The sequence below is a fragment of the Thamnophis sirtalis genome, unplaced genomic scaffold (assembly GCF_051295495.1).
Source record: "Thamnophis sirtalis isolate CommonGarterSnake01/CBP01778 unplaced genomic scaffold, rThaSir2_p1.2 scaffold_1, whole genome shotgun sequence".
In the NCBI taxonomy this organism is placed as follows: domain Eukaryota; kingdom Metazoa; phylum Chordata; class Lepidosauria; order Squamata; family Natricidae; genus Thamnophis; species Thamnophis sirtalis.
This window is the reverse complement of record NW_028261381.1, coordinates 73,293,707-73,316,893: the sequence shown is the minus strand read 5'-3', so window position 1 is coordinate 73,316,893 and position 23,187 is coordinate 73,293,707. Positions and strand designations below refer to the sequence as shown.

The window sequence follows — 23,187 nt, the reverse complement described above, 5'->3', positions numbered from 1 at the left end:
TGCATAATGAATTAAGTCCATTAGAAGACCAAATAAGCTGCAGCTAGTCAGAGGAACAGAGGTAGCAATATTGGTTCTCTATCATTAGACCAAAGCAAGTGTCTTATTAATAAGAAATACCTTTCAAATGCTATCCAGGCTTTTGCCAAAAGACTGATCAGGGATAGACAAGCTTCACATTTCAGGATGGATTGCAATTCCCATCCATTTCCTATTTTTTGTCATGGTAGCAGTTGGAGGAGACTTATAGTCCAAAACATCTGAAAAGCTTCGAATTGTTCATCCCCTGTGGAGACCATAAGGTATTGCGGTTCTGTTGCACCATCTCTGCATTGGCCATTCTCTTGTGCAACTCAGAAGCTGCTTTGAAAAGAAGAAAGACCCACAGACGAATCTAAGGGTCAGTTGCTCTTAATTAGAACAATTAGACAGTCGTTCTTGTGACTGGCTTCCGTTGGAACACATTTATTTCCCACTGTATGAAAGTACCAAAAATTTGTTCACTTGGAAAATTTTATTTTTACACCTTGGATTTTAAGAATAGTCTAGATTCCAGAATTATTGTGTGAGAAGAAAATACATATTTCTATGCTGAAGCAATTCATATGCAAAATTACATCATATAACACTGGATGACAAAATACTTGGCATGAGACACAAATGGCAAGACAGGACTAGCACCTCAATCCCATTTTTCATCAGATCTGAAGGATTATATATATATATATATATATATATATATATATATATATATATATATATATATATATATATATATATATATATATATATATATATATATATGTATGTATGTATGTCTGATTTAGGATCAACCACACCATAAAAGGCATCTGTGGATGGTCACAAAAACTTCTGTCCCACAGCAGTATTTCTTGTTTTTATATTCTTATCAGGAATGGAATAATTTCTCTCTCATCAAATTTAAAACAAAAAAATAAAAAACCACTTAGTTTACGAAATATAATCATTATCCAACAAAAAAAAAATTATCATCCAATAAACAATAAGAAATGCTCCAGTGCATTGATAGAGTTCAGTAAAGAAGTCTGCTTGGTAATACACACCTCCTTTGTTGGGCAGCTGAATGGATCTAGAGATTTGCTATTCTCTGCCTTGAGCAGTTCTCCAGCACAGCTGATAGCCGTCCAAGGCAATTGCTATTCAGTCCAGAGCATTGTCTATAGAATGGAGTCTTATATACATTTTCAACAAAACCGTTCGAGTTTTTTCATTTGAAATTATAACAGGCACGTTTAAAATAAAAATACGACCAGTTTACTTCCTCTGAAGATCTTTTTTACTTAAAAAAAAGCCTGTAAAAATATTCTGCTCAACCATCTATATCCATCTAAGAAGGAGAATATACATATGTAAGAGTTTTATCTGTATGTCTGTTGTATTCGCAAAACTATCAGTCCTCCTTGGCTGGCCTTTTTACCTCCAGATGCTCTGCTTTGCCGATACAACTGCAAGACACATAAAAATAAACAAAGTGATCCCATTATTAAAGTTGAATGTCTGAGAAACAAAAGGATGGTATGTCATTCTATGCAACTACAAATTTAATGAAAAATAGTGATTGTCTTTATGATGATTACTTCAGAAATAAACTCCAGATTTGGAAGTTGTTACATATTTTAAATAATCTGATATGCAGTATGTAACTCCTTTTTTAGTAAACATAACACTTTCTATCTACTGCAAGCCAAAATTGGGATTTCATCATTATGGGCTCCTGGACTTAAAAACAACCTCGACATTCAACATTCTCCAGCAAAAGAAAAACAGTTTGAAGAAACTAATTTGCTTTAACAAAGTAGAATCAAAAGAAAGAAAGAAATACTGAAGATCTGTCTTCTTTAGCCTCTTCTTTCTAGGATCATGGTTCAGGAATATACTCAAAGCATTCTAATGAAGGTTCCTGGGATTAAGAATATGATAGCAGAATAATTATTGTAGATTTAAATAAAAGGGACTTGCCCAGGAGAAATACACAGTACAGTATCAGTTTACAGTAATATATTCTCAAAGCATCAGAGACAATTTCACCAATTAAGATCAATTAGGTTTTCCAAGATTAAAATCTGGAGTTTGAGCCTGAACCCTGCTCTGAGTTTATCTAACTCAAGATCATGGAGTAGGAGGTTTTTATGACAAGTTATCTTTTCATTTGGAACAATTATTCATTATGAATTAGATTGTTTATAATTACAGTACATGTCCTCCCAAGTACATTTTTAATATCAGTGGAATATAGTTCCTCAGATGTTTAAACTGTTTTTAAGGACTTTGATTTAACTCCCTTTCATTTCCTATTCTTTCATTACTTTTTTTTAAAAAAGCACCTCAAAACATATACAGGTAGTTCTTGACTTACAATCATTTGTTTAATGACCATTTGAAGTTATGATGGTACTGAAAAAAATGGCTGCTTTTCACACAACCATTGCGGCATCCCCATGGTCATATGATCAAAAGTTGGATGCTTGGAAACTGATTCATATTTATGATGGTTGCAGTGCCCTGGGGTCATGTGATTATCTTTTCTGACCTTCTGACAAGCAAAGTCAGTGGGGAAGCCAGATTCACTTAACAATTGTGTTACTAATTTAACAACTGCAGCAAGTAAGGTCTTAAATGGGGCAAAACTCAGTTAACAATGTCTCACTTAACAACATACATAGTGGTTCAATTGTGGCCATAAGTCAGGGACCAACTGTACTACTCTAGTATATTTTCAAAAAAATCAGGACTTATGTTCTTAACCCATATATTAAAGTACTTCTGAAAGAAAACTATGGAAGTGGAATAAAAAGGAAAGGCTATGATAAATTTACAAGATATAACCAATACTGTAAAACAAAAAATACACAAACACTCTTTTGACATCCATTTTTTAAAGTGCAAACACATAAACCAAATCTGGCACACTGAAGGAATTTCATAGGAAGATCCCAGATGACCAATAAGCACATGTAGGGCAATGACCTTGTTAGTGAAGTTGTAAAGCATTCTGAACTAGTGATTGCACAATCCCACCTCCCAAATCAGCTGAACGGACAATGCTAAAGTGGCAACTGCTCAAGCAACTGCCTCAAAAATGGTGCAGTTTGAATAACCATAAGCAGGATGTTACATCCGTCACTCTCCAAGTCATCTCCCAAGGATGCTAGCAGTAGACCGTATCAAGTCTTCAGCCCTTGGCTGTCAATTGAAACAACAGGAGCCGTTTTTGAAACTCTACTTACTCCTGCGGTCAGCTTCCCCCCTCCCCCACTTGCCAGGTGTGATTGTTGGCTTTGATCACCATGGAAAGACAAAACCATTCAAGCTCTAAAGAGGAAAGAAAGGTGAGAGGCTAAGGCATTTGTAATTTTCTTGTAGCCGGAAGCTACCCTACCACTGGAAAAATATTATGTCTGGAGACCTGCTTGACAAGACCAGGCATTAAGCACAAAAGAGACCTAGGTCCCTTCAAACATACACACCCTCAGGGTTCAAGCTGGACACCAGGGGATTCTGGAGGTTCCGTGGATTGCCGAGGAAATGCTTGGCTGTAGGTCTGGGAGGTGAGTTTCGGTCGAGTTCCAACCAATCTAAAGAAAATGATAGTTTAATATAGCTTCTTTGAACCAAAGGTGCATTTCTTTGATCAGATTCACTTAGCAATCATATGATTCACTTAAGAACTACAAGGATTCACTTATCACATCTGTGGCACAAAAGATCCTAAAATGGGGTAAAACTCACTTTACAACTACCTTGTTTAACAATAGAAATTTTGGGCTCAATTGTGGTCGAAAGTCAAGGACTACCTGTAATTTACTTCTGAGCCTGAATTTGAAGCCTGCAATTAGGAAGGCAAATATAATTTACAATATCTTTTCAACTTGATGGGTTAGGCCAAGACAGAGCCAGGGAAATCAGTAGATCAGCAGGTTTCACAACAGCTTTGACTCAGATAGGCGATACCAATTTTTCAGAGAGTTTAACTCAGGTTAAGTGACAGCTAGTCAAATGCTTCACTTTCCAAAAAGGATATTGTCTTTATAGTGATTGTTTACTTAAAATGAGATTTTTGAAGGTTACACATCAGGGTTATTATCACAATACTCTTCGGTGTTTCTTCTAAAGCAGAGATGGGAAGTTAACACAGATTAAACCTCTATAATATTTACTCTAAATTCTAGTGTCCAAATGGGCACACCCTAGGCAGTTTTCTTGGAAGGCAAAGTGTGGATTTTTAAAAATGTTCCTAGTCTAACCTGCAGTCTTCGAATTCCTGACAGTCTCCTATTCAAGACCTAAGTACATTTAGCCTTGCATAACTTCCAAGCCTACATAAATAACAGTAGTCAAGTCCTGACACCTGCTGAGACCAATCTGAAAAGTAAAAAAGTACTGTAGAGGTAAGAAAGGATTCATATTTCAAATATCACTACCAAGACTTCAATGTTCCACACTTATGTCTGTCTGCTGCAGAGAAAAATTAAAATCTGTATAAATATCATGCCTATTCCCCCAAAAGCATAACACATCTGAAAAGGGACTAGATTGGATGCAGTGGTGAGTTGCTACCGGTTCGGCTGAACCAGTAGTAGTTTGGTGGCCTGGGTCGCTGGAATTGGCAGCGACCAAAGCCTGCCATGCCCCCGAACTGTTACTCCGGGCAGTGCCATAGGCACCGCCATCTTGTTTTTTGCTTCTGCGCATGCGCAGAACAATTTTTATTGTAATGTACATGCGCGCATGCAGCACATCCATGAGCAAACTAGCAGTAGTGCCTGCCGAAACCCATCCCTCATTGGATGTAAGGTAACTAGGATTGAATTTCTCCTTCTTGAATTACTATGTTTAACTCAAAACCTCCACGATGCACTATCTTGTTTCAATTTTCTGCAGTTTTAGTCCAGTCAACAGTGCACTAAATACTCAATAGGGCTAAGCCTCCACATCTATCCAGAAGTTAAAAAAAAAGATGGCCAATGAATTATTCTTTCACATGCTCTGTGTACACAGTGTGGAGCTCAATCACAATAAGTTTTATTGGTTTTAAAAAATCTGCAGAGAAAATGTTACTGTACTTCAAAGATTATGCATTAAATGGTCAAAGGTCATGGATTTAACAATTAAGAAAGTAATTAGAAGAAAATAGCAGCCAATTTGAGCATTTAATGAAATTTATAGTTGGTATATCTTATTTTATACAAAAAGGGTTTGTTTTTGCTAGTTACTTACTTCTCTGAAAGATGCTTTCACCTCAGGTTTAAATAGAAGTCACTCTCATTCCACTATTTAAACTACCTTTTCTATGGATTCTATTTACAGCTATCAAAAATGGTTTGATGGAAACACTAATGATAATACTCTTTTTTTCTCACATCCTAGTGCTTTCTAGATATGTTGGCTAATGTTTCTCATAATGCCTAACGACATGGCCACTATCTGTATAATCTATAAAGCACCTCTGAAGGGGTTACCAGATAGGGAAAACCTTAAAACAATTCTCCTGTCTCCCTCCTTTTTCCTGCCCACTGAATTATATTCTGACCTCCGTTTCTCTGGTGAGTTGGCAACTCTTGGCTAATTTGATCCAGCTGCGATTCTGCCTCTGATCTGGCCTGTGGAGTAGTCACCATGGCTCCTGTCTGCTGGATGAATTGTTGTAAATTACATTGCCTGAGTTCCTTATTCAAATCCTCCAGCTCTTGGTTCTGGGCCTGAAAGACAGAGGAGGAACAGGCAGAGTAAATTCCAAATCTCGTCTTTATTTGAAATAATAATCTGGAATTGCAGGGAATAAAAGTTTTCTTTTCATCTAACCTTCATCCAAAGTTTAACTCCTTTCTCTTTGTTCCTCAAATAGGTAGTAGAAATCAATCAAAGTTTTCAAGGCAAATGGTAAATGCTAACCAGACACACCCATCTGATCCTTCAAAAGTGGAGGAGACAATGTCTCCTTTGTTACAGAGACAATTAAATTGGCAGCCCATTGTCTGGTATTACCTGTGATGGTGTTTATTGAGGGTGCTGGATAGAAGTAGAAATCCATCCAATACTTCAAGGCAATTTATTGTAATATGTAAGATATCAAAATGCATATCTTAAGATCAGCTCTCCTCCAGTCAAATACCCTTTGGCAAAGGCAGCAGAGATAGTCTTGCCCATCTCACATTACATCACCCTGGTGGGTCTTTGGGTGCTTTCCTCATTTCAGGGATTTGATTAATATCAACTGCTATAAATCTATCTCTATTTACAAAGTGGAAAAGAGAGCGCCTATATTCAATTTTATCATGGACATGGAGAATTCGGTGGACAATGCTAATATTCTACCATAAAGAAGGAAAAATGCTGTGAGGGCGTTTCAGTGCATATAAAGACATGTTTTACAGACAGACACTGTTTCTAATGTAGTCCCTATGTTAAAAGAGAGACAGAGAAAATCTAGGAATCTGATAACCAGTAACATTTCAGTAGGAGTAGGCAACAGATTAAGAAAGTATTTGGACACAAATATCTTTCTCTCATAACTGTGCATCCAGTGGAATTAAGCACCCAGAACTTGAATAATACTCTAAATAATGTTAAATATATTACAGACTTATTATATAGCTGAGCAGAGAATGAAATATGATGCAGGATTGCAGAGAATTGCAGTTTAGAAAGTACCATCTTTTGCTTTTCTCATCCATTCGTAAGTAGTGAAGATCTTTACTACTTTACTTTAGATAGAGGTCATAATCAATTAATACAGATGCCACACTGGATGAATCTTGGAAGAAGTGAGGAAGTAGACAATAGCTGAACATCATGTGTGCGTTCTTATGGGATTTTCATTAGTTAGCCTCCAATCAAAAAAAGGCCAATAAGATAACATATTTATGTTAGTCATATTTTGAGGAGTGAATATAAATTGTATGGCGCAAGAAGTAAAAAAAATATTTATACTGGGAGCAAAGAACTGTCTTAAATCTCCCAATGACCTAGTACAATATGTAGTTAGATTTTCCTTTCAGCAAGAATGAAAATTCTCAGATAGCAAACAAAACCTATATCAAAGAAAACATATTATGGAGTGCTGCAGATTTATAATACATCCAATGCTTTAATCCTTATACTTAACTGGAAAAATAAATTCATTTATTTTAACTTACTGGCTTACTACTGGTATATTTCTGGTAATATATTCTTATATGTTCATTATACCATAAAATGAAAAGCAACTTGATCTTTCAAAACAAAGAACCGTGAGGATAAGAAGTTTATATAATTTATAGAATTTCTAGTCAGCATAAAAAATGAATGTGCTGATTGGACATATTGGGCACTGTAGTGCCTCCATATCAGAACCGTAGGAAAGGCAAAATTAGCTTACCACATGCAATTAATGAAAACTACCATCCCCCCTCTGCTCAAATCTCATAGGACATGAAAGTAGCTAGAACTGTTTTAACATCATCTAACTTTTAATTATAAGATAGCTTCATGATGCCATGGAGCATATGTATAAGGTGGAGAGAGGGGAAATTAATATCCAGCTTAAATTAAAAATGCAGTTTAGTTATTATGTTGATTTGCAACATGTTTGTTTAGGTCAGATTATCTCATACTTGAACATAATTTGAAGGTGGTTCACAAAGAGATCTATTATAGGCATCCAATTCTACTTCTCAGCACTTATCATGGAGAAAACACATGTACGTAGCAAAGAGGCAGTGTGGAATATCTCTTGCCATTAGAAGCAAGCAAAATCATGAACACACATGGTGAAGAACAATCCTTTGGACTCACACATGGCTTGCTAAGAAAAGGATCCTTAGCTCTAAGCACAAACCTGCAGATTGTACTCTGTTTCCTCCAAGGCCTTCCCCACAGTATCCAGGCTGCTTTGAAGCTGGGCGCTTTGCTTGGCCTTGGTGTCCAGGTCTCTCTTTATTTTAGCTGCTATCCCCTCTAGCTCAGAAGGATTCTGGGTAGGAGTTTCCTTGGTCTTCTTGGATCTCTCAGCAATTTCCCACTGGATTTCTCTTTCCAAGGTCTCTGTTTTTACCATAAGCTCATGGATTTTTTTGGTGTACTCCTCCATTGTGGCCCTCAAGCTGTGCACTTTCTCCCGCCGCTCCCTTTCATGCTCCTTTTCTGATTGCAGCTCATGCTGCCAAAATTCTTCCTCACTCATCTGGCTCTCATTCTGGTGGATCAGCTGTTCCAGCTGCAAAATCTCATCCTCCTGATAAGAGCCTTGGCTGCATTCCCAATGCCTGATGTCCATTTCCAAGGCATCACCTTGCATTTCCAGGGTGCAGAGATGCTCCTGTTGGTGTAGGACAGCCTTGAATAGCTCCTCTTTGGAAAGTACCCCCCCTCTGGCTCCATCTCTCACACACATCGGGTCCTTTCTGGGCTGTCTCAGCTTGTTTTTGGCAGAGGCGTCACTTGAACTCACGGGACCCAAGTTGAAGGTTAAAGATTTTTTGGGCTGCCTGGTTCTAGGTACTTCTGTACTGAGTGGTCTAGGTTTAATAGGCAAGCTAGCTCTGACAAACGTCCTCTCAGGTATCTGGGCGGCATTGTCTGAAGAAGGCCTCTCTATGAGGCTGGGGCCGGTACGTTGCAATATAAATTGCACATCCTGAGCATACTGGCCGCATTTGGATAGGGTCTCTATAGGACATTCATGTGGGAGAAGCTGTCTCTCCTTCTCACGTAGTCTTTGGATGAGAACATAGCGGCCTGTTTGACCTGAGAAAACAAGACAGATATTATGATAAGATTCCCTCCCTACAAAAACACCAGTAAACTTCCTTTCTCCTATCCAGCTATATCAGGCTCACATTCCACAGTAATTTTCCTTGCCAGCCCACACCCATTGCCACCTGAAGGTAAAAAGCTTTGGAGAATGGGGCAGCTGATTCCCAAAGAGACATAGTTAAGCCTGTGAATACTTAAGTAATAAGCAGAATTGCCAATGGTCTTTTTTCTTCTTCTTTAATTGTATCTACATACCTAATAAGATGCCTCCACAGAGAACTAAGATTTAGCCTTAGAAAAACAGTTTTTTAATTGGAAGTACCAATTGCTTTATTAAAAGCAGTTGTGATTTGGGAAGTGAGAATTTGAGAAGTGGCTTATGCATTCATACAGCAACATTTCTTCAATTTAGACATGACTTTCACCAAGACCTATGTATCTATGTTGATACCTTCATATACTAATATTACACAAACACTTGGGAAAAACGTCACACTAAATGCATTACTTTTATATGTGCTCTTCATGGTCACTATAACAAAATGGGTATGCTCTTTTGTGCAGCATTTTTGCTCATTTAACAAATATTCCTCACAACACAACACATATTATCCAAAATGTTTCTATCATACTTTGAAGTCTTACTTTTTCCATATGTAACAAATATCCTGCCAAGTAACAAATTTGGATACCTGCTCTATTTTTCATCATTCATGTATCACTTCCAACTGTTCAGTCCAATTGTGAAAAATAATTAACTTGGTCTTTGTTACATTAATTTTCAGATATATGTTCCTTGTTCCATCATATAGTTTTCTGATATTTGTTGCAAATCAGTTGGATTCCCAGTTCATTCCATAGTATACAAGAATACATGCTTTTTCACATTCAATTTTTCTCAACAAACTCCATTTTTTTCTTTCTGGAGTCCTTTTATAGCAGTATTTGCACTCAAGTTTCCTTCCTTTTATGCCCTTTCCCTGCCCCCTGTCTTCATTTGACTGTATGAATAGCCGTCTGTCCCAAATTCAACAGTCTCTCATCAACTTCTCTCAACATTTCATTATAATCAATCAATTCCATCTTGCTTCAAGATTCTTTCCTTTACCATATGAATACATGAAAGGACATAAGTTTAAGCCATGTATTTAAAAGAAACAGCTTTTAAAACAAACAGCCCTTCTTCCAACCAGTTATTCATAATCATTCCCATTCATTCATGGTCATTCTCTCCACCCCTCCTGTACTCTTTTATTTCCAGACTTCCATTCATGTCATTTAACAAAAATCTATCCCACCCTACCTCAACTGCACTCATACAAAATGTTACACTCCCAAACTTCAACCGTAACATAACTTAAAACTATTACCAACCCCTGAATTCCTACCTGTATATTTACCCAAACCAATCTAGATAAGTCATATGCTGTACTTTCTGATACTGAATTTTGCCCTTTCATTCATAATTAAATTACATCCTTACTTCCATGCATCTATTCATGAATTCCATTCTACAAGATCAGAAAACTACAAGATTAGAAAATATCTTCATGCAGATCTATTCCGTCCTTTCTTAATTTATTTTTTTAAAATTATTTGTGAATTCAAGGTTTTTTTATCTTAAATTTCTTTTACATTCCAAATAGTAAGCATCTGCATATCACAGTCATTACATACTGACCTCTGATATGGTTTTCTTGGTTTTGAATAGCACTTTTTAGTAAGATAAAGGAGCTGTAGTCGACCAGCTTTTGTTATAGCCATACCACATGCTGTGTTCCATGCTTGTATTATGAACAGTATCAGTCAGTTCTGTCATATTTTGGCTGTTGTATTAATGCAACAATTTGCATAAATTTACAATTTCCTCTTCCCTAAGACATGGTTATTACATGAATAAAGCACTATTTTTCTAATCATTTTTTAAAAAGAATTTTGGATAGGAGATTATTCTGCAATTCTATATACATTTATCTTGGAAGTAAACCTCCTCAGTGGTAGATGTTTCGAAGTAAACATGCTTAGGACTGGACTGCATAAATTCTTTTAGACATCATGAATATAAAAACTACTTACCAATGGCCCGTGCCAGTGCTATGACAACTTCCTGACACGTTGTCTGATCTGAAACACCACATACAACTCGCTGGACTCCATCTACCCAGACTTTCAACTCCATCACAACAAGGTAGAGAGGATTAAACTTTCTGGATCATTTCTGTGATTTGTTCCTGCAACAACAATTAAAACACAAACAGAAATGTAAGCACATTATGTTCTTTGATTTTGTTTACATGTAAGCAGTATGAGCAAGGAAATATAGAAGCAATGCTTTGGAATGCTTGAACATGTCTTCTTTCCACACTTCACATTTCTAGCTCTCTTGCTCTTAATAGTTTTAGGTAGGGCACTAGTAGAAGTTCAGATGAAAGGATAAGCAAACAAAACTTTTCAGTTTCAATGCTTCATAGATATTTGATCCACTACTCCAAAATGTTACATAATATAAATATGAATGTTCAATACTCTAAATAAGCCAATATTAATTACAATTGTGCTACTTTTGCTTGTGTATGATTTCTCAAATACAAAAAAGTATTGGGCCCTTAAATCAATGAAAAGTAACAGAACTGGACAATGTAGGTCTCTTTTTTTAGCCATTAGCTCATTGCAATAATGAGCAACACATGTTGCCTGCATGCCACCTGTAAGCATAAAAGTGCTGAAATGAATTAAATTGCTCAGTTTAAGAGTCAGCCGGTAAGCTGTGGAGTTGTAATCAACTAAACATATATGGATATATAGTGGATTTAACTTCTATTTATTATTGATTAGCATACATGATTGTCAATTTTTCATTTTGGCAATGAAAGCAATTCAAAAGCTCTCTGACTTATCATCTGATCTATTATATTGTGGTTTGTTTTGCGTTTCAGGTCATGTAAATACAGCTATGGCAAAAAAAAATCTTAATGTTTAAAGATATAAATGTCATGCTTCAAAAATACATACTTTACCACTTCATGCTGCTGTGTATAGTTTGGCTATCAAACAGGAGTACTGTATTATTATTGCTTTACTGGCTATTGTCCTGATTGTTTTATCTTTGAAATTTTATTTTATTTTGGTTTTACTTGTTTATAAACTGCCATGAATCTATATGATTTAGAAGCATATGTCTATTGCAAATCGATAAATAAGAGTTGAAGATCTATTCTGAGGTCATATTGTTTTCTTAAGCTTTGAGTCCTTTCTGTTTTGGCTGCCATACAAGTCAAATAAAGAAAGAAATGTTTGCCCGTAGCCAAGTCAGATGACTCCAATGGAATATTTTCACAGGGGTGTTTTGTTCTGGGTGTAAAGTGAAACATATTTCTTATTTCTGCACACTTATATTCGCATTGCCATTTCCAAAATCATCCTATTCAGGGACGTATCTTTAGATATCATGTGTATGGGACAGTCCCTCAAACAGAGGAACATTTTACCAGAATACATCACATTATACTGTTATCTAATGGATGAGAAGATTCATTTCAATTTCAGGATGCTGATGTGTGGGATTGAGCAAAGTCCAAAGGCACAGCCTAATAGGAAACAATCAGGCTTGGTCAACATACTTTGAACTCAAATGAATCATAAACAAGAAGAAGCAAATATAGAAGCATTTCCAATGACAACAAACTAAAACAAAAGTTATGTAATAAGCATGCATAAAATATATTTTTAGAGAGCATCAATATCGTTTTAGAACAAAACAAATGTTACTTAATCAGTAGCAGAAAATCCTTAAACTATTAACAAAAGAACAATGAATGTTTTTTTCCCCCTCAACTTTCCCTTGAACCTGAATTTAATGAACAGGGTATATTACATAATAAAAAAGTATTAAAATCATAGCAATTCACTTTAGAATTACCAGTGGTGGGTTACAGGCTGTATGCCCCGGTACAGGTGTACCAGATCCTGCCGAAGTACCGGGTACCACCCGCCCGCCCGAGATCCTTACCTGTGCTTTAAGCCTTTGGCGCTTCCGCGCACGGCGCATACAGCACCTGTGTGACGCTCCGCCAAGCACCTGGAGTGTCACGGATTCTTGCGGAAGCGTCGCAGGCAAGTACGACACATGCGCGTGCCGCACGAGTCCATGAGGGTGACGCCGGGGCCATCCGGAACCCACTACTGAGAATTACATACTATTTTTCACTACAAGCTATTGGCTATGAACTATCACAGGCATTCTTTTCCTATCCACTTAATAATCCACCCAGCTATTCCTCATAAAAAATACCCATTCCCAGTTGAGCTGCCTCTATAAGCTGTTGTAAAGAACTTCTTGACTTTTGACTTATATTCTTATTATATAATATATTTTTATTTATGTTGCCAAATACAATTTCTCTCTACCCACTCATGAAGGCATTGTGCAGAAAGCTGAGCCAACCTCTTCTGAATAATAAATGGAAAGATACTGTAAATAGATACCTCTATTAACATCAAGTTGTTAATGAAGCCACTTTTGGACTTATAAACTAAGAGATATATAATTTTGATTTTGGGATTTGATGATTAGAATTGTATGAGATTATAGGAACAATATAGACTACTGATAATTTTAGAGTAAAATCTGGATGCATTCTTTATCTGTACCAAAAAAAGTTGAAAGGCATCCTTCCTTTACTCTCTCCTTTTTTTTGCATTTTTATGTTCTTTTTGGTCTATTTTTTTCTTATTTATTTCTTTTTATTCATGTTTTTGATACTTAATAAATTATACCTGAAAAGCTTTTAATAAACACAGAGATATGTTCCTAGATAATTACTTTGAATTAAGTTTTCTACTGCCACTTTTAAAAAATGTTAATTTTATCTGTACCATGCCACAAAACATTATAACATTGCATCTTCCAAAATTAAATAATTTATCAGAGCTCTAAACTGGATCTCTAGTACATTCCTCCGGTGTAGGAAAAATATTAATTCACAAATTTGTGATCATTTTTCCAATCATGCTCTGTGTTAACAGTACAGCCCAATGGAATCGACAATGTAATTGTAATGTTGGAAGAAATGTCCTTCTGGGTTCGGCTCCAAGTGGGGAAAAAGACACTGGAGACATGAAGGCTGCTTGGAAAGATGGTTTATTGGTGGACAGGATCACATGGCTTGAGTCCTGAACAGAAAAGATGATCACATGCTTCAATGTTGGTGGGGAAAAAGAGAAGGGAAGCCTGAGATGCTGAGTCCCTGGTTTTATGCCCTCTCTGGCCTTTGATCTTGAGCTTGTATTCTGATTGGTTGTCAGACTCCCAGGGGCAACTCTCCAAGCTGCGTTTTGAATCCAGGTTTGGTTGAGTTCTCAGATGCCATGTGGTGAGTTGGGTAAAGGGCCAATATTATCATGCCTTAATCCCATCCCCCTGGAGCTGAAGGGGAGAACTCTTTATTATGTAAAGTGGACTAGCTCAGGCTTTAATGGCTCATTGACAAAGGGGGATGGGCAGGAAGCTGCAGGAAGCTATTCTGTCTTTTAAAACATGTTTCTTCCTTTTCACATCCAGAGAAATATTCTGCCTTTTCAATATTTCCTAGGATATTTCATTTTTCTGGGAGAGGGCTGGGCGATACCTTCCTACAGTAAAAACTACTGTTTTTAATATAATAAAAGAAAAATGATTTAAGATTTTCAAGAGATTTGCATAAATGTCAAGGGATCAAGTAAATTAGGAGAGCAGCCACATAACCTTCACCTGTAAACCTTTCTAGGAAATGTACACTTTTACAATTGTTGAAAGACAGAAAGCTTAGCAAATTGCTCATCCTAACCTTATTTCTAGCAGCACATGGTGGGAAAGCTAACCTGAAAACATTTTTTATTTATTATGAGCTGAAATTGTCCTGGAGCTGAATGTTATAAATGCTGTCTACAGCTGCAACAGGGATTGACATCAATGGTGCCCAGAGCATAGCACCTGTGAAGAAATTGACATTAAATTAAAAAATGGCTCTCTGGGGCTGGAGATTAGAAGAATCTCAGCAGATGGTAGTACTTGGCTACTCTGTCTGAGATTGGAAATGAAGAGGATTGAGACTACTGTATGTTTAGACGGAACACTATCAGGGAATACATGACTGTAGGCAAGACTGGAAACTTGAAAAACATCCCAGTAGCTAGTTATGGAAGATGACTCCAGACAGTTGAGGAGTCATACATATATTTAAGCTCAACTTAAGTGATCTGGATATAATCGTAACAGATCTGACTTGATCAGTCTTTTATTTTCATTTACAAGATGAAATGTACATATTCACTTCTTGAGAGAGATAAAGACACAATTGGGGGAGGTGGAAGAAGAGAAGTACTGAGTACATAAATAGCATGAATATGCAGGTGTTTTTAGCATCCAATCCAACACACAGACACACACAAATACACAAAACACACACTCTAGTAACTGTAATTGCCTGTATATATATACCACTATGCAATTAAGGCCTTTTGTGCTTCTAAATAGTCCCCTCTTCTAAAATGAATTACAATCACTGAAAAGGGTGGAGTTTTATTGCTTCGCTTTATGAATGTTCCATAGCATCAGAAGCGTTTGTCTCTAATTTGCTTATTTACAGCCTGTAAGATTATCTGCACATTATCTGCTCTAAGTTGAACTCAGCTACCAAAGTTTAGCTAGTCAGAGAGTATCTTTTGCTGAAGACATATTTAGAAACTCATATTTTAGGTGAGGTAAGACCATTGGCTTACCTGAATGGTCGTTCTCGAGGTAAAGGTTATTTTCCAGTTGCAAAATAGCTTTACCATTCCTCAAAAATATTTTGATTCCACAAATGTTTCAGTAAGAATCTCCAAGCATCATCACTCCCTCCCATCCATCCATATAAAACAGTTGCGTAGTTACACATTATATTGCAGAATTAATATTCACAAAAGCAACTAAGCAGAGAAGGCATAAGCAATTTATCGGCCCTGTTCCAAAAGGACCATACATTTCTCTGTCACCAGAGACTATACAAAAATCTTTCACTTTTCCTTAAATCAGGGATAGGACCATCAAGATTTGTACCAGATACAACTATTAGCATCTTTTCCCACTCTGCATTCTCAAGCAGACTCAAAAGGCTTAAAGAGGTTGTCTCTCCCCACTGCCCCAATAATCATTCCTTCTTTCTTCCATGTTCAGGAGTATAGAATGTTCATTTCTTCCAGCCAAGTACAGATATCAGGAGGGAAGGAAATTTCCATTTCTTTCTTGACTGGATCTGAAGGGGATTATACCCTCATGGTCTTTTCTAACCCTTTCCCCTGGCAGCGGGGTCGTGTAATGCCACCTTCCCACTCCCCAAACAGATTCATATTCCCTCTGTTAAGAGATGCCAAGGCCAGAATATGCAGCTTGTCAGGAGATATAAGGTGTGAGGATACTGCACCTGCAATTACTGAAAGAGGAATAGACAGGTACATCCTATTACTTCCCAGGATTTTTCTTAGTTCTGGGTAACTTTCCAAGTGAATGAAATATTTGCCTCTTCTGCGCTGGGTCAACAATATACACAACTTTGAATTCTTTCTTCCTCCATCAAAACAGGGAGTGATACAATAGAAGTATTTCAGATACCAAGATGACATTCCAACATTAGGAAGATAGAGGAAAACAGGATGTATCTTCAGTGTCAGCAGAAGCAACACATAAAACAGGATCAGAGCAGTGTGTAAATATAAGAAACTGTTGAGTACATTTGGCATCCAAGGTATGTCCAGGGGAGAAGTTCTGTAGAAAGCCATGTATGGATTTCAACAGCAATGGGAGGGCCTTCCAGAAATGCCAGTTCCTAAAAACCTAAGTGTGAGGCCTAGCATGATCTACATGATCTTTGAAATGGTGCTAAATGGTGTGAAGTTCTAGGGAAAATGGGAAGATTCTGGGATGGGAAGGAACTGGGAAGCATTAAGTAGCAGGTTCAGGCAGTGACTGTAGGTGTGCTGAAATGATGACATTTGATTAAAGATATGAACTGAATTATTCAGTGAACTCGGCCTCAGTAAACGATTAGGTCAATTGATAGTTAACCTAGCAATACATGTAGAATTTGTCCTCTCTGTTTACCATCCCACTGTGTATGATGGGCACAGAATAGGTACATCTAATGATATAGAGATTTCCAACAATGTTCTGCAAAGTGTGTGAGCCTCTATTAGAAATCAGATGATTGAGCAAGCTATCTTTCTGGAAAACATGTCAAACAAATAGACAAGCTATCTCAGAAGTAAAAGGGAAGTTACAATAAAGAAACAAATACGCCAGTGTAGAGCCAGATCAGACACTGCTAAATGATCCAGGGCCGAGACACGGGATAGGCCAGTAATAAAAGGTTAAAGAAAATGTGTCCCAAGGTCCCTGATAAGATGAATTTGAGATAGATGGAGTCACCTAAGGTGCCTCAAATACCAACTTCAGGGGAAGGGCCCAGAGTTATCTTGTGGTAAGATGGGCAGCCAATAAATTTGATAAAAATAAACCAACCAACTAACCTAGCAATCAGGCACCTCAGACTTACATGCATCTGGAGGCAGCATGAGCATCTGGATCTAGGATCTCCTCCCAGCCCTCTTCAATTAATATTAAATAAACTTCAATGAAGTGAAATAATGCAATTTATCAAGATTTATAACAACCCAATAAAGAAAAAGAAATAAAAAACAAACACCCCCCCCCCTATTCCTTAGAATCTGGACCAGTTGATGACCTATGTAGATTTCTGGACTAGGATATGACTTCCCACTTTGGACTCTGGCTCTTTAAAACTCAACAGTGGGTAACCTCCCCAAAGATTTGGGAATTTGCTCTTATATATGCGTACAAATGCCTTGTTACTGCTGCCTGTTTTTGCTAATAATGCTCCTTTCAAACTACTATTTGGTGTTTCTGCACACGTGGCCTGGGAGAGGATATTGAGGAGAGGAGAGTCAACAACACTCCAGTTAGTTTGTGGGTAAGTGGCATGGTGTAGTAGAAAAAAGGAATCAATATCACTTTAATGTGAGACCACAGTAAGACATGGAAAAAAGATGGTTCATTTTAAATTTCCAAAGTGTCCAGTTGGCTAGCTGTCAAGGAAGAGATAACAGGTTTTTCCCATCAGAGGAGGGATATATATTGTTTGTTTTGATGCAGTTCTCTTTGTTCCCAACAGAAGAGAAGGGGGAAGATGCAGGACTCCTAAATATCATTTATTTGAGCTGGCACAAATGGCCTCATGGATGCTGAGCATAGATTAGAGATGTTAAGAGAAGAAATGTCATCTCCAGCTTCAAGCATTTCACATGGGCAGACACTCAAAAATGGAAGAGGGAGGGGGAGAGAAGTGGGGGAAAGGTTTGGGGAAGTTTATAGAAGAAAAAATATGATCTTATGTGACAAAATATTAATCTGTTCTGGAACTAGAAATGTAAAATATATAAAGGGTGGGGGGGGGGAGGATAAAAGAATTGTGCTTGCTGAACAAGCCAATTAACTGGTCCATCTTGAGCACACCAATAAGGCATTGGTGACTTGATTCATGAACAATAGGTTTGCAATGGCATCTATTAATAGTTGCTTAATCTCTGGCTATTCTATTGTAGTAATGGGAGCAGTGGTCTGACAACCTCTCTTCATTTCACCAACAACAGACATTCTCAGTTTGCAAACTAAAAAAGTTTAGATAAATTTAGGGCCGCTGTGCAATCGATTCTCAGCTCCTCGCTGTCTCCGGAGCCTGGTGACAGTGCAGAGCGCACTGACAGCTGCGTGGCGGCTGAAGCAGGCCTCCTAAGTTCGCCGAGAATATTGACAGCCACCAATTGTCAGATGAGTCTATTTTGGCTATTCAAGGTTTAGCAAGGCTGCTGCTGGAGATTTCCCCCCCAGATTGAGTCCAATTTCTCTTTCTCTGCTCAGAGACTCTCAGAGAGAGTCAAAGTCACAGCTAATGGGCTTGACAGAGTTGAAAAATCTGAGGCAGTCAAGCCTAGGAGGCATGGCTAAAAACTCTAAACCAACTCAGTCACTGGGCAGGCAAACTGAAGTTAAACCCATGCTTGGATTCTCCAAGTAGTGCACAGGAGAATCAGAAACTTTCACCTTACTAGCTTCTACAGAAATCATGTATAGATTATAATTACTGAAAATGTGGGTAGCAGCTGGTTGATCACTGACATTTTATCTGGAAACCTCAAGCTAGTAAGCAAGAGGTAAAACAGAGAGGGACGTGATGGCTCAGTAGCTAAGACTAAGGGTCTAAGACAGTGGCTAAGCTTGTTGATCAGAAAGGTTGGTAGTTCAGTGGTTCGAATCCCTAGTGCTGTGTAATGGAGTGAGCTCCCATTACTTGTCCCAGCTTCTGCCAACCTAGCAGTTTGAAAGCATGTAAAAATGCAAGTAGAAAAATAGGAACCACCTTTCATGGAAAGGTAACAGCGTTCCATGCGCCTTCAACGTTCAGTCATGCCGGCCACATGACCACAGAGAGGTTTTCGGACAGCGTTGACTCTTTGGCTTTGAAACAGAGATGAGCACCACCCCCTAGAGTCGGGACAAACTAGCACCTATGTGCTTTACGTTTACCTTAGAACAGAAAAATAGAAGCTCACTTTTCTTTGCTCCACTCTGTAAGCACAGCAATGGATGTCTAATAAAGGTGATATTGTTTTCATCACAGTGAATGCTAACCTATAATCTATAAACCAGGCCTCCATTACATCTACCCACAGGTATTATAATTAAGGTAACCCATGCAAATGATTCACTTCACTTTAAGAGAAGATAACATTGTAAGGGAGAAAAACCCAGCCTTCTACAAATCAGCACTAATGGGAGATAAGAAGCTCTCTTTGTGTATGTACCTATCTAGTGTTTACCGTTGTTTCTTATGGTAATTATGCCTTCTAGGTCCTTTCACAATGTGAAATCTCAATCTAATTTCATTATGTGATTTATAAACATGAAGAAAATTGTGCACGTAATGAGTTACCAACAACAAATAGTGGCTTGGGAAAGATAAGGAAGGAAGGAAGAAGACAGCAAGGCAAGGCAAGACAATGTTTAATCATGTGCACAACTAGGAATCTATACAAATTCAGATTGGACTACCACACAAACCACAATGCCCTCCAAAGAGAGTGAAAATATTGGCATTTCTTAGATGGGAAAGTCAACATGAGAAGTCAATGACAAACCACCTCTGTATTATTTCCAAGAAACAATGTCTAGGTAGTTGAGATCAAGTTGAAGGGATCTTCACTAATCAGCTTCTGCAACTCAGGCCAGAGAGCTCATTAATCTACTAGCCAAGCATTTATAGAACTTGTATATAGCAGCTCAGGGAGTGCACCAAAAGAGGCATTGTGGTATAGAGGTTAAAGTGTTGGAATAGGAGCAGAGAGCACCAAATACTACCCTACTATCAGCCATGGAAGTTTACTAGGCAATTCTGGGCTAGTTACTCATTTTTAGCACAAGCCATCTCACAGGTTACCATGGGGAGAAATAGATGAGGAACTCATCTATCATTTGAATGAAAGACACGAGATATACATTGACTAAATAAACACTCAAAGATAAGATTAATTGGCATATAAAATTCTATGTAATTTTAGAACTTTTGAAATCTCTGCTACGTAGCAAAGCTCAGCAAGCTTGCTATACAAACAACATAAAATCTTGGTAATTTAAAAACTACATTATACGATTATTTTGTTTGGTGAATAGAGTTTTCAACAATACTAAATTTTCTAATTCCTTATCGAGTCAGATGCAACATGCACTTTTCTAATTTAGTAAATAATAAAAGAAAACAAAAGACTGTATTTTGAGGAAGTTAATTATTCTAATAACAAACTGGCAGAGAATATTTCAATTATAAACCTTTTTCTTTTCCCTAGCCTGCCACTAACTAATCCAGCACTTAAATCAGTTATTTTTTGGTCCACTTCATAGTCCTAAGCATTATGTGGCACGTCCTAATAAACAATGCTACATTTCCTGAAAGCAAAACAGCAAATAAAAAAGCCATGCAGTTATTACGAACCATTCAATGCTTCTCTCTTTCTAAAGGAGGAGGAAAGTCAGAAATAAATGGTGGAGTGGGGGCAGGGGAGGAAGCACCATTAAAGAACACAAGCTGCTGCTAACTGCAGCTGTGTTCAATCTATTCAGGCAGAAAGAACCAGCTATTTTTACATACTTACATTATCAAATTTGTTTCAAACATTTCAAACAGGAAAAAATTATCTCGACTTACTGCTTCATTGCTGTCCTGCCCTAGTCACTTATTTACCCATGGCAATCATTAACCAGCCTTCTTTTGCAGTACTACTTCCATCCAAAATGTAAGAAAAACAAGAGTGAACTGCATTTACTTTTAACATACAATTGTTTTCACTAAAAATGAAAAGTGGGGGGGGGGGAAACCATTCCAAACAACCTGTGTGATCAAAATTGCTCTTTCCTTGTAGGTAATATCACAATGCTCCTTTATTCCCTGCTCTGCTTCCTGTTGGCTCTGCCCATGTGCGTATACACAGAAAAACTATTTCAAGAATTTTATTTTTTATCTGGGGTTTTGGTGGAAAATTCCACTCACCAGGTCCATAATTGGCCAGGGTTCCAATCTTCCAACTTGGTTCAAGCTACCAACTGAGTGGTCCTTAAAAATAAAGAGGCACAACAGCACTTGGAAAGTAGGCAGTTGTTATGACTGAACAGATGAATTTGTTCGAAATGAGTTCTGCAGACAATGTTATTCCCATATGAACAATATTTATTCTCTCTACAGATTTAAGGAGTGAAGAAGGAAGCTTTTAAGACAGCAGCCAAGGAAAGATAACAAAACAGGCAACAGGGACCTACCTCAATTGCAATGATTGTTTGATAAATAACACATCTCTGCTATAAGACCAACTACTACTGTAGACTGTCCTTCAGAGAAATAAAAAAGGAAGACAGTGGTCCCAACAGAGTACTGATATGAATGGGATCGATATGCCATTAGGTGTTGGAACAGTTACATTAATAGCAATAGAATAGAACTGTTGCATTGACAGCAATATAATCATACTACTAATGTGACCAACATGGGGAGAGAGAGGAGGATAGGAATGGGAGAAACTCAAATTGCCTTCAGAGGATTTGAGCTAATTTGGTCTAGTGATTAAGGCTAGAAAATGGGAGAGTGTGAGTTCAAGTTCCATCTTAACTATGAAATCCAGCTGTGTGACTTTGGGACAGTCCAGGGGTGGGTTTCAACTGGTATGTACAGGGATAACAGTTGGTGAAATTTACCATGCCTTCCTGTACCTGATCTTCTGGATGCCCTGTACTGGAACGCTTGCTCCACTGGCCTGCCCCCGCTTGCTCCCCCCACCCGCCCGGTCACCCATTGCTCACCCTGCCCATCCATACCATGCTTGTCCCGCCCACCCTCTTCCTTTGCTCACCCACTCTGAAGCTGCAGATGGCCGGGAAGATTGGGGGGGGGAATGCTGCCTGTCTGCCTGCCCCCTCCAGAAGCAACTGGGCGGCCCTGGGATGGTCAGCAGCCCATGTGCCACTGACATGTGACCACTCTGGAGGTGAAGCATCTGCCCGGAAGCGGCTGCAGCCAGCGACAGGACGTGAAGGACAGGCCATCCAGCAGAGTGTTCTGAGGTCAGTGGGTTGGCGGGGAGGTTGTGTGGGGCTGGAGTTGGCAGGGAGGTGGGACATCAAGGCCACCCTGGGTACCTGCAACGGGACACTGCGGCTGCTGGGCAGCTGCTCCTTTGTGCCCTGTTGCCAGCAGCAGTTGGCTTTCTCCTGCTGATCCTTCCTCTCTGGGCATCCGGGCGGGCCCTGTGTCGGTCAGCAGCCCACATGCCACTGCCATGTGACTGCTCTGGGGGCGCAGTCAGGAAGGATCACTAGGAGAATGTCAATTGCAGCAGGGAGTGTCCCCAGGTCAGTGGGGTGGCGGGGAGATTGCTGGACTGGAGGCGGCAGGAAGGCAGGGGTCGAGGCTACTTCCCATACCGGCGGAAAAAAAATATTCCACTGTCCCGGAATTGGGCCCGAGGTACGGGAAGCAGGTCTTGGGAAAGACCTTCCCTCCCCATTCAGAGAGCCCGTGTGGCGAGAGAGGAGGGGCGGGCAGATGGCAGTGCCTCCTTCACTTGTTCGGGCGGGCAGAGAAAGAAAGGAGGTGCGCGATATCCGGCGCAGTGACGATGGCAAGAAGCAGCTGCCAGCGCTCCAGCAACAACGGATCATGTTTGTGGAAGGCTGAGCCAGAACTGAGTGTCCGGGATTGTGCTTCAGCCGCCACTGTGAAAATGTGTTTTTTGCCAACTTGGAGGTTGGCAAAGAAGTCTCCATTTCCCCGTCGC

At 38.7% G+C, this 23,187-nt stretch overlaps 1 protein-coding gene across 5 annotated transcripts in view; it reads right to left on the bottom strand.

Moving 5' to 3' along the window:
• Nucleotides 1-803: 803 nt before the first annotated feature.
• Nucleotides 804-23,187, bottom strand: part of RASSF7 (Ras association domain family member 7) — a 91,020-nt gene continuing 68,636 nt past the window's right edge. For 2 of the 5 annotated variants that reach the window (XM_087716094.1, XM_014063350.2), the window contains exons 2-6: nt 10,852-11,006; nt 7,859-8,766; nt 5,573-5,741; nt 3,510-3,617; nt 804-1,487 (exon numbers count right to left, since the gene is read on the bottom strand). In XM_087716094.1, the coding sequence (XP_087572220.1) occupies nt 1,456-1,487; nt 3,510-3,617; nt 5,573-5,741; nt 7,859-8,766; nt 10,852-10,954 (1,320 nt within the window). In that variant the 5' untranslated portion in view covers nt 10,955-11,006 and the 3' untranslated portion in view covers nt 804-1,455. Of the gene's footprint in view, nt 1,488-3,509; nt 3,618-5,572; nt 5,742-7,858; nt 8,767-10,851; nt 11,007-21,015; nt 21,186-23,187 lie in introns of those variants that run through there. The other 3 variants (XM_087716081.1, XM_087716088.1, XM_014063357.2) reach the window with 3 other exon arrangements.